This window comes from Pongo abelii, chromosome 19 (genome assembly GCF_028885655.2).
Source record: "Pongo abelii isolate AG06213 chromosome 19, NHGRI_mPonAbe1-v2.0_pri, whole genome shotgun sequence".
NCBI classification, from domain to species: domain Eukaryota; kingdom Metazoa; phylum Chordata; class Mammalia; order Primates; family Hominidae; genus Pongo; species Pongo abelii.
The window spans coordinates 30,806,551-30,818,793 of record NC_072004.2 but is presented as its reverse complement, the minus strand read 5'-3'; the positions used below and the strand labels follow the sequence as shown (position 1 = coordinate 30,818,793).

Below are 12,243 nucleotides of genomic sequence, written 5' to 3'. Positions count from 1 at the left end.
CAAGGAAGCTTCCCTGTCTGAGACACGTATGGAAGCCAAGAAATCCAGGGTCATGAGACCTGCCCAATGAAGCAGAAAGACGTTTGGAGAGAGATACCATCATGACACGGATCTGCAGGAAGTGTGTCCCTGACGGACTGGGAAGTCATCTTTGTTGAAGACATTGGGCCAGAGCGAGAGGCATCCAGGCCCCTGAGAAACAGGTGAGGCAGAGCAAGAGGGAGGATAGAGCAGAGGCCAGAGCCCCGGCAGGATACAGCGCCGTGCCACCACCACGGGCATAAGGGGAGGGCTTCCAAAAGGGTGGCTTGTCCAGAGAGGCCAGCGTTCCAGTGACAGTGACAGGGATTGTTGCCATCTCCCATTCCCGGCTGCTTCTTCTACACGGTATGGTGGTGTGGCTTCATTTCTCAGAGAAGAGCCGTGAAAAGGTACAACCATCTTCTCTGATGTGGTCCTGCTTCCCTACTGCGGGACAAAGAGCTCCTGTGGGGCTCTTTTCCTTGGTTGCTGTGTGGTCATGTTGATCTTAGAAAAGAGGCAGCTCATGATGGGGATGAGATTTCAATTGCTCCGGGACCGATGCATCTCCTCACGTGGGCCAGGCCTTCACACACCCAAAGCGGATCCGCGGCGGCGAAAACGATTGACAGCCGGCCTCATGACCCAGGCAGAGACGCAGAAAGAGGCTCAGCAAAGACAGGCCGACATGCCAGAAATCGCCTTGTGCTGCACAGGGCACATTCAGCCAAAGACACACACGCAGAGGGGCACGCACACACTAACCGACAGAGAGAGGGAAAGAAAGACACAGAGACTGAGAGACAGAGAGAGAAGAGAGGATGGGAGACACGCACACACGCGCGCACACATACACGCACACACACACACACAGAAACAGAGTCATACAGCAGAGGCATGGAAACACACCCCCCCCAGGCAACCCCTGAGGCTGCGGGGTTCTGCTCTCGACGAGAACGACCCTGGGGTGAGAGAAGAGCCCAGGGGCACGCAGGCCGACCTGTCCTCGAGATGACGGCGGCACGACTTTTGGGGAGACTCACCCCAACAGCGTCCGGGCAGGCCTGAGGCTGGGATGCCGTGCTGCTTCCCCCGGACTCCGCCTGGGGTTTCCTCATCCTGGTCGGCCCTTTGCGACTCCTGGCATCCGGAGACGTTCCCGTCGACCCCGTGGAGAGGTCAGACCGGAGCCTCAGAGCCCCGCCACCCAAGCACTGCCACGGAGGACTCCTGCTCTGCCAAGCCTCAGGGACGGGTTTCTAAGACAACCGTGGGAAGCACTGTGACGGCAGAAGCCGCTCGCGCCTCGCGCATGCGCATTGGCTGGACCGACTCGCGCTCCGCTCCTGGCAGTCAGGCTGCGTCCCCTTTAAATAATGCCCCCGCTGCGCGGCTGCAGCGAGGCTCCTGCTGCAGCCGCGGCGGCGTGTGGATACGGGGTCCAGCTTGGGAAGCCGTGGGAGATGGGGCCGCCGGTGCCCTGTCTCAGGGCCAAACCCCCAGGAGTCCCACCCTCAGGATCTCCTTGAGCCGACTTCCACGGAGGGAAGGGGAGCTTCAGGACGCCTGCTGTGTTCTGGGGACTCCCGTTCAGATCCGATTTTGGCCCCCTCCCAGTGAGATAGGATGGGCTCACCACATCTGGTGAGGCAGGCAGGGCCTCGCTGCAGCGCAGAATGATCCCATAGGTCTCAAGGCGTAGCGTCAGCTGAAACTTCACTGATCCATCAGCCCTCTGCCTCCCTCCTCCTTCGAAAGAGCAGTGGCCTGCTCCGCTTCTAAAAGCCCTGGGGCTCCGGAAAGCCGACCGCGCATTACAGGACACGTGCAAGCAGGAACAGGGGCGAATCCGAGGTGGAGACCATGTGACCACGCGTGGCACTGGCGTATCCCACAGCAGATGGTGTGAACGTGTGTCACCGGAGGCATACCGGGAGACGGCGAAACAAACGGTGGTGTCCAGGCATGTGCCAGTGGAAGGGGGAAACAAGTGACCTTTCGGTCAATGCCAAGGGAAATCAAAGGACACCTGGGACTCGGTGGGTGGGGGGCCTGTGCCTGACCCAAGCCAGGTTTTCCAATGCCTATCAGAGGAGCAAAGAATCTTCTGCAGAATTCGCCCCGCCCCCAACCCTCCTCCTCCCTGGTAGCCCTGACGCAACTTCCCCTGCACCCAGCCCCAGCCCCAGCCCCAGCCCCAGCCCCAGCCCCAGACACAGACCCAGCCCCAGCCCCAGCCCCAGCCCAGTCCCTCTGGTTCCCTGACATTCGTTTGGGCCACAAGATCAAGGGAGTCAGTCCACCCAGGAGCAGAGGAGAGGATGTCCCTCCAGAATGAGACAGGAAGTGCAGAGGAAATGCGACACCACCTGTCCTAGAAGACAAGGCCAGTCACGGTCGCCTAGCGCTCATTCTAGGCAATCCACCCACCCATGAGGGGAAACATGGAGAACAAGGAAGCTTCCCTGTCTGAGACACGTATGGAAGCCAAGAAATCCAGGGTCATGAGACCTGCCCAATGAAGCAGAAAGACGTTTGGAGAGAGATACCATCATGACACGGATCTGCAGGAAGTGTGTCCCTGACGGACTGGGAAGTCATCTTTGTTGAAGACATTGGGCCAGAGCGAGAGGCATCCAGGCCCCTGAGAAACAGGTGAGGCAGAGCAAGAGGGAGGATAGAGCAGAGGCCAGAGCCCCGGCAGGATACAGCGCCGTGCCACCACCACGGGCATAAGGGGAGGGCTTCCAAAAGGGTGGCTTGTCCAGAGAGGCCAGCGTTCCAGTGACAGTGACAGGGATTGTTGCCATCTCCCATTCCCGGCTGCTTCTTCTACACGGTATGGTGGTGTGGCTTCATTTCTCAGAGAAGAGCCGTGAAAAGGTACAACCATCTTCTCTGATGTGGTCCTGCTTCCCTACTGCGGGACAAAGAGCTCCTGTGGGGCTCTTTTCCTTGGTTGCTGTGTGGTCATGTTGATCTTAGAAAAGAGGCAGCTCATGATGGGGATGAGATTTCAATTGCTCCGGGACCGATGCATCTCCTCACGTGGGCCAGGCCTTCACACACCCAAAGCGGATCCGCGGCGGCGAAAACGATTGACAGCCGGCCTCATGACCCAGGCAGAGACGCAGAAAGAGGCTCAGCAAAGACAGGCCGACATGCCAGAAATCGCCTTGTGCTGCACAGGGCACATTCAGCCAAAGACACACACGCAGAGGGGCACGCACACACTAACCGACAGAGAGAGGGAAAGAAAGACAAAGAGACTGAGAGACAGAGAGAGAAGAGAGGATGGGAGACACACACACACGCGCGCACACATACACGCACACACACACACACAGAAACAGAGTCATACAGCAGAGGCATGGAAACACACCCCCCCATTCAACCCCTGAGGCTGCGGGGTTCTGCTCTCGACGAGAACGACCCTGGGGTGAGAGAACAGCCCAGGGGCACGCAGGCCGACCTGTCCTCGAGATGACGGCGGCACGACTTTTGGGGAGACTCACCCCAACAGCGTCCGGGCAGGCCTGAGGCTGGGATGCCGTGCTGCTTCCCCCGGACTCCGCCTGGGGTTTCCTCATCCTGGTCGGCCCTTTGCGACTCCTGGCATCCGGAGACGTTCCCGTCGACCCCGTGGAGAGGTCAGACCGGAGCCTCAGAGCCCCGCCACCCAAGCACTGCCACGGAGGACTCCTGCTCTGCCAAGCCTCAGGGACGGGTTTCTAAGACAACCGTGGGAAACACTGTGACGGTAGAAGCCGCTCGCGCCTCGCGCATGCGCATTGGCTGGACCGACTCGCGCTCCGCTCCTGGCAGTCAGGCTGCGTCCCCTTTAAATAATGCCCCCGCTGCGCGGCTGCAGCGAGGCTCCTGCTGCAGCCGCGGCGGCGTGTGGATACGGGGTCCAGCTTGGGACGCCGTGGGAGATGGGGCCGCCGGTGCCCTGTCTCAGGGCCAAACCCCCAGGAGTCCCGCCCTCAGGATCTCCTTGAGCCGACTTCCACGGAGGGAAGGGGAGCTTCAGGACGCCTGCTGTGTTCTGGGGACTCCCGTTCAGATCCGATTTTGGCCCCCTCCCAGTGAGATAGGATGGGCTCACCACATCTGGTGAGGCAGGCAGGGCCTCGCTGCAGCGCAGAATGATCCCATAGGTCTCAAGGCGTAGCGTCAGCTGAAACTTCACTGATCCATCAGCCCTCTGCCTCCCTCCTCCTTCGAAAGAGCAGTGGCCTGCTCCGCTTCTAAAAGCCCTGGGGCTCCGGAAAGCCGACCGCGCTTTACAGGACACGTGCAAGCAGGAACAGGGGCGAATCCGAGGTGGAGACCATGTGACCACGCGTGGCACTGGCGTATCCCACCGCAGATGGTGTGAACGTGTGTCACCGGAGGCATACCGGGAGACGGCGAAACAAACGGTGGTGTCCAGGCATGTGCCAGTGGAAGGGGGGAACAAGTGACCTTTCGGTCAATGCCAAGGGAAATCAAAGGACACCTGGGACTCGGTGGGTGGGGGGCCTGTGCCTGACCCAAGCCAGGTTTTCCAATGCCTATCAGAGGAAGAAAGAATCTTCTGCAGAATTCGCCCCGCCCCCAACCCTCCTCCTCCCTGGTAGCCCTGACGCAACTTCCCCTGCACCCAGCCCCAGCCCCAGCCCCAGCCCCAGCCCCAGCCCCAGACACAGACCCAGCCCCAGCCCCAGCCCCAGCCCAGTCCCTCTGGTTCCCTGACATTCGTTTGGGCCACAAGATCAAGGGAGTCAGTCCACCCAGGAGCAGAGGAGAGGATGTCCCTCAAGAATGAGACAGGAAGTGCAGAGGAAATGCGACACCACCTGTCCTAGAAGACAAGGCCAGTCACGGTCGCCTAGCGCTCATTCTAGGCAGTCCACCCACCCATGAGGGGAAACATGGAGAACAAGGAAGCTTCCCTGTCTGAGACACGTATGGAAGCCAAGAAATCCAGGGTCATGAGACCTGCCCAATGAAGCAGAAAGACGTTTGGAGAGAGATACCATCATGACACGGATCTGCAGGAAGTGTGTCCCTGACGGACTGGGAAGTCATCTTTGTTGAAGATATTGGGCCAGAGCGAGAGGCATCCAGGCCCCTGAGAAACAGGTGAGGCAGAGCAAGAGGGAGGATAGAGCAGAGGCCAGAGCCCCGGCAGGATACAGCGCCGTGCCACCACCACGGGCATAAGGGGAGGGCTTCCAAAAGGGTGGCTTGTCCAGAGAGGCCAGCGTTCCAGTGACAGTGACAGGGATTGTTGCCATCTCCCATTCCCGGCTGCTTCTTCTACACGGTATGGTGGTGTGGCTTCATTTCTCAGAGAAGAGCCGTGAAAAGGTACAACCATCTTCTCTGATGTGGTCCTGCTTCCCTACTGCGGGACAAAGAGCTCCTGTGGGGCTCTTTTCCTTGGTTGCTGTGTGGTCATGTTGATCTTAGAAAAGAGGCAGCTCATGATGGGGATGAGATTTCAATTGCTCCGGGACCGACGCATCTCCTCACGTGGGCCAGGCCTTCACACACCCAAAGCGGATCCGCGGCGGCGAAAACGATTGACAGCCGGCCTCATGACCCAGGCAGAGACGCAGAAAGAGGCTCAGCAAAGACAGGCCGACATGCCAGAAATCGCCTTGTGCTGCACAGGGCACATTCAGCCAAAGACACACACGCAGAGGGGCACGCACACACTAACCGACAGAGAGAGGGAAAGAAAGACACAGAGACTGAGAGACAGAGAGAGAAGAGAGGATGGGAGACACGCACACACGCGCGCACACATACAAGCACACACACACACACAGAAACAGAGTCATACAGCAGAGGTATGGAAACACACCCCCCCAGGCAACCCCTGAGGCTGCGGGGTTCTGCTCTCGACGACAACGACCCTGGGGTGAGAGAACAGCCCAGGGGCACGCAGGCCGACCTGTCCTCGAGATGACGGCGGCACGACTTTTGGGGAGACTCACCCCAAAAGCGTCCGGGCAGGCCTGAGGCTGGGATGCCGTGCTGCTTCCCCCGGACTCCGCCTGGGGTTTCCTCATCCTGGTCGGCCCTTTGCGACTCCTGGCATCCGGAGACGTTCCCGTCGACCCCGTGGAGAGGTCAGACCGGAGCCTCACAGCCCCGCCACCCAAGCACTGCCACGGAGGACTCCTGCTCTGCCAAGCCTCAGGGACGGGTTTCTAAGACAACCGTGGGAAGCACTGTGACGGCAGAAGCCGCTCGCGCCTCGCGCATGCGCATTGGCTGGACCGACTCGCGCTCCGCTCCTGGCAGTCAGGCTGCGTCCCCTTTAAATAATGCCCCCGCTGCGCGGCTGCAGCGAGGCTCCTGCTGCAGCCGCGGCGGCGTGTGGATACGGGGTCCAGCTTGGGAAGCCGTGGGAGATGGGGCCGCCGGTGCCCTGTCTCAGGGCCAAACCCCCAGGAGTCCCACCCTCAGGATCTCCTTGAGCCGACTTCCACGGAGGGAAGGGGAGCTTCAGGACGCCTGCTGTGTTCTGGGGACTCCCGTTCAGATCCGATTTTGGCCCCCTCCCAGTGAGATAGGATGGGCTCACCACATCTGGTGAGGCAGGCAGGGCCTCGCTGCAGCGCAGAATGATCCCATAGGTCTCAAGGCGTAGCGTCAGCTGAAACTTCACTGATCCATCAGCCCTCTGCCTCCCTCCTCCTTCGAAAGAGCAGTGGCCTGCTCCGCTTCTAAAAGCCCTGGGGCTCCGGAAAGCCGACCGCGCTTTACAGGACACGTGCAGGCAGGAACAGGGGCGAATCCGAGGTGGAGACCATGTGACCACGCGTGGCACTGGCGTATCCCACAGCAGATGGTGTGAACGTGTGTCACCGGAGGCATACCGGGAGACGGCGAAACAAACGGTGGTGTCCAGGCATGTGCCAGTGGAAGGGGGAAACAAGTGACCTTTCGGTCAATGCCAAGGGAAATCAAAGGACACCTGGGACTCGGTGGGTGGGGGGCCTGTGCCTGACCCAAGCCAGGTTTTCCAATGCCTATCAGAGGAGCAAAGAATCTTCTGCAGAATTCGCCCCGCCCCCAACCCTCCTCCTCCCTGGTAGCCCTGACGCAACTTCCCCTGCACCCAGCCCCAGCCCCAGCCCCAGCCCCAGCCCCAGCCCCAGACACAGACCCAGCCCCAGCCCCAGCCCCAGCCCAGTCCCTCTGGTTCCCTGACATTCGTTTGGGCCACAAGATCAAGGGAGTCAGTCCACCCAGGAGCAGAGGAGAGGATGTCCCTCCAGAATGAGACAGGAAGTGCAGAGGAAATGCGACACCACCTGTCCTAGAAGACAAGGCCAGTCACGGTCGCCTAGCGCTCATTCTAGGCAATCCACCCACCCATGAGGGGAAACATGGAGAACAAGGAAGCTTCCCTGTCTGAGACACGTATGGAAGCCAAGAAATCCAGGGTCATGAGACCTGCCCAATGAAGCAGAAAGACGTTTGGAGAGAGATACCATCATGACACGGATCTGCAGGAAGTGTGTCCCTGACGGACTGGGAAGTCATCTTTGTTGAAGACATTGGGCCAGAGCGAGAGGCATCCAGGCCCCTGAGAAACAGGTGAGGCAGAGCAAGAGGGAGGATAGAGCAGAGGCCAGAGCCCCGGCAGGATACAGCGCCGTGCCACCACCACGGGCATAAGGGGAGGGCTTCCAAAAGGGTGGCTTGTCCAGAGAGGCCAGCGTTCCAGTGACAGTGACAGGGATTGTTGCCATCTCCCATTCCCGGCTGCTTCTTCTACACGGTATGGTGGTGTGGCTTCATTTCTCAGAGAAGAGCCGTGAAAAGGTACAACCATCTTCTCTGATGTGGTCCTGCTTCCCTACTGCGGGACAAAGAGCTCCTGTGGGGCTCTTTTCCTTGGTTGCTGTGTGGTCATGTTGATCTTAGAAAAGAGGCAGCTCATGATGGGGATGAGATTTCAATTGCTCCGGGACCGATGCATCTCCTCACGTGGGCCAGGCCTTCACACACCCAAAGCGGATCCGCGGCGGCGAAAACGATTGACAGCCGGCCTCATGACCCAGGCAGAGACGCAGAAAGAGGCTCAGCAAAGACAGGCCGACATGCCAGAAATCGCCTTGTGCTGCACAGGGCACATTCAGCCAAAGACACACACGCAGAGGGGCACGCACACACTAACCGACAGAGAGAGGGAAAGAAAGACACAGAGACTGAGAGACAGAGAGAGAAGAGAGGATGGGAGACACACACACACGCGCGCACACATACACGCACACACACACACACAGAAACAGAGTCATACAGCAGAGGCATGGAAACACACCCCCCCAGGCAACCCCTGAGGCTGCGGGGTTCTGCTCTCGACGAGAACGACCCTGGGGTGAGAGAACAGCCCAGGGGCACGCAGGCCGACCTGTCCTCGAGATGACGGCGGCACGACTTTTGGGGAGACTCACCCCAACAGCGTCCGGGCAGGCCTGAGGCTGGGATGCCGTGCTGCTTCCCCCGGACTCCGCCTGGGGTTTCCTCATCCTGGTCGGCCCTTTGCGACTCCTGGCATCCGGAGACGTTCCCGTCGACCCCGTGGAGAGGTCAGGCCGGAGCCTCAGAGCCCCGCCACCCAAGCACTGCCACGGAGGGCTCCTGCTCTGCCAAGCCTCAGGGACCGGTTTCTAAGACAACCGTGGGAAGCACTGTGACGGCAGAAGCCGCTCGCGCCTCGCGCATCCGCATTGGCTGGACCGACTCGCGCTCCGCTCCTGGCAGTCAGGCTGCGTCCCCTTTAAATAATGCCCCCGCTGCGCGGCTGCAGCGAGGCTCCTGCTGCAGCCGCGGCGGCGTGTGGATACGGGGTCCAGCTTGGGACGCAGTGGGAGAGGGGCCGCCGGTGCCCTGTCGCAGGGCCAAACCCCCAGGAGTCCCTCCCTCAGGATCTCCTTGAGCCGACTTCCACGGAGGGAAGGGGAGCTTCAGGACGCCTGCTGTGTTCTGGGGACTCCCGTTCAGATCCGATTTTGGCCCCCTCCCAGTGAGATAGGATGGGCTCACCACATCTGTTGAGGTAGGCAGGGTCTCGCTGCAGAATAGAATGATCCAGTAGGTCTGAAGGCGTAGTGTCAGCTGAAAACTTCACTGATCCATCAGCCCTCTGCCTCCCTCCTCCTTTGAAATTGCAGTGGCCTGCCCCGCTTCTAAAACCCTGTGGCTCCTGAAAGCCGACCGCGCTTTACAGGACACGTGCAGGGAGGAACACGGGCGAATCCGAGGTGGAGACCATGTGACCCCATGTGTCACTGACGGATCCTAGAGCAGATGGTGTGAACGTGTGTCACCGAAGGCATATCGGGAGACGGCGAAACAAACGTTGGTGTCTAGGCATGTGCTAGTGGAAGGGGGGAACATGTGGCATATCCGTCAATGCCAAGGAAAATCAAAGAAAACCTGGGAGCCCGGGAGTGGGGGGTTCTGTGGCTCTCCCAAGCAGGTTTTCAAATGCCTTTCAGAGAAGCAGATAAGTTTCTGCACACTTGTGTAGTCACTAGGCCCTTCCTCAGAGTGATTCTTAAATGTGTGCATTTAGGAAGATTTTACCTACCCAAGTTTATTAATAAATATACCTTGTTATTGTTTATATTCAGGGAGAGTGTGCATATTTAAATCCTTACTTCTCACCTGCGTGTGTTGGTTCATGCATGTAATCCGGAGTTGGAGTATTGTTTCCGTCCAGGAGTTTGAGACCAGCCAGGTCAACATAGTGGGATACCATCTCTAGAAAATATAAAAATTTGCAGGTCATAGTGGCGAACGGCTATAGTCCCCATCTACTTGGGAAGCTGAGGTGGGAGGATCAATTGAGCCGTGGAGTTTGAGGCTGCAGTGCAGTGAACCATGATCACACAATTGCACTCCTGCCTGGGTGACAGAGTAAGACTTTTTCTCATAGAAAAAAAAAAAGGGAAAAAGAAAAAAAATCTACTTCTCTTGGTTACCAGTGCAGTGTACTTTGAAAAATAAAATGAACTGTCACAAGTTATAATCTTTTTCCTAAGTTTTCTTGAAAAAAGGAAAAGTTTCTCCATAATTTATAGGGTGAATCAAATGAATCTTATATAATATTTTTGTTTCAAATGTACATCTTTGAAACTTGGTAAATATGTTAATGTACTGAGAATTTTTATAATATGAAAAACTCTCTGATGTATCTAATTTACATGTTTTAATTTATATATTTTTGTGAACAAGGAATATACTGTTTATTAAAAAAAAAAGAAGTTTCTGCAAAATTCGCCCCACCCCCAACCCTCCTCCGCCCTGATATCCCTGAGGCCACTTCCACTGCACCAAGCCCCAGCCCCAGCCCCAGCCCCAGCCCCAGCCCCAGACACAGACCCAGCCCCTGCCCCAGCCCCAGCCCAGTCCCTGTGGTTCCCTGACATTCGATTCGGCCACAAGATTAAGGGAGTCAGTCCACCCAGGAGCAGAGGAGAGAACGTCCCTTAAGAAAGACTGAAAGTGCAGAGGAAATGCGACACCAGCTCTCTTAGAAGACAAGGCCAGTCACGGTCGCCTAGCGCTCATTCTAGGCAATCCACCCACCCATGAGGGGAAACATGGAGAACAAGGAAGCTTCCCTGTCTGAGACACATATGGAAGTCAAGAAATCCAGGGTCATGAGTCCCGTCCAATGAAGCAGAAACCTGTTTGGAGAGAGAAACAAACATGACACGGATCTGCAGGAAGTGTGTCCCTGACGGACTGGGAAGTCATCTTTGTTGAAGACATTGGGCCAGAGCGAGAGGCATGCAGGCCCCTGAGAAACAGGGGAGGCAGAGCAAGAGGGAGGATAGAGCAGAGGCCAGAGCCCCGGCAGGATACAGCGCCATGCCACCGCCACGGGCATAAGGGGAGGGGTTCCCAAAGGGTGGCTTGTCCTGAGAGGCCAGCGTACTAGTGATAGGGATTGTTGCCATCTCCCATTCCTTGCTTCCTCTTCCAGACTGTATCGTGGTGTGGCTTCATTTCTCAGAGAAGAGCCGTGAAAAGATACAACCATCTTCTCTGACGTGGGTCCATTCCTCTCCTGCAGGACAAAGAGCTCCTGTGGAATTCTTGTCCTTCGCTGCAGTGAGGTCATCTTGATGTTAGAAAAGAGGCAGCTCATGATGGGGATGAGATTTCAATTGCTCCTGGACCGATGCATCTCCTTACATGGACCAGGCCTTCACACACCCAAAGCAGATTCGCGGTGGCGAAAGCAATTGACAACCGGCCTCATGACCCAGCCAGAGACGCAGAAAGAGGCTCAGCAAAGACAGGCCGACATGCCAGAAATTGCTTTGTGGTGCACAGGGCCCTTTCTGACAAAGACACACACGCACGGGGGCACAAACACACTAACCAACAGAGAGAGGGAAAGAAAGACACAGAGACTGAGAGACAGAGAAGAGAGAATGGGACATACACACAGACACACACACACACACACACAAACAGAGTCATACACTAGAGGCATTGAAACACACACCCCCAGGCCACCCCTGAGGCTTCGGGGTTCTGCTCTGGACGAGAACGACCCTCCGGTGAGAGATCAGCCCCAGGGGCACGCAGGCCGACCTGTCCTCGAGATGACGGCGACACTACTTTTGGGGAGACTCACTCCAACACCGTCCGGAGAGGCCTGAGGCTAGGATGCCGTGCTGCTTCCCCCGGACTCCGCCTGGGGTTTCCTCATCCTGGTCGGCCCTTTGCGACTGCTGGCATCAGGAGACGTTCCCGTCGACCTCGTGGAGCGGTCAGGCCGGAGCCTCAGAGCCCCGCCACCCAAGCACCGCCACGGAGGGCTCCTGCTTTGCCAAGCCTCAAGGGACCGGTTTCTAAGACAACCGTGAGAAGTACTGTGAAGGGAAGAGAAGCTCGCGCCTCGCGCATGCGCGTTGGCTGGGCCGACTCGGGCTCAGCTCCTGGCTGTCAGGCTGTGTCCGCTTTAAATTAGGCCTAGGTTGTGTGGTGTCAGCTAGTCTCCTGCCTCAGCCGTGGTGGCTGCTGGATCCGGGGCCCGGTTTGGGGCAGCATGGGACAGGGGTCCGCGGATGTCCTGTCCCAGGGCCAAGCCCCCAGGAGTCCTGTCCTCCGGACCTCCTTGAGCCCACTTCCACGGAGGGATGGGGAGTTTCAGGGCGCCTACTGGTTTCTGGGGACTCCCGTTCAGATCCGATTTTG

At 58.0% G+C, this 12,243-nt stretch overlaps 1 protein-coding gene across 1 annotated transcript in view; it reads right to left on the bottom strand.

Annotated features, from left to right (window-relative positions):
* Nucleotides 1-9,306, bottom strand: part of LOC129051271 (protein FAM182B-like) — a 124,176-nt gene extending 114,870 nt beyond the window's left edge. Inside the window, exon 1 of the mRNA XM_063718535.1 lies at nucleotides 8,481-9,306. Within this exon, the coding sequence (XP_063574605.1) occupies nucleotides 8,481-8,555 (75 nt within the window). The 5' untranslated portion in view covers nucleotides 8,556-9,306. The remainder of the gene's footprint in view (nucleotides 1-8,480) is intronic.
* Nucleotides 9,307-12,243: the final 2,937 nt, after the last annotated feature.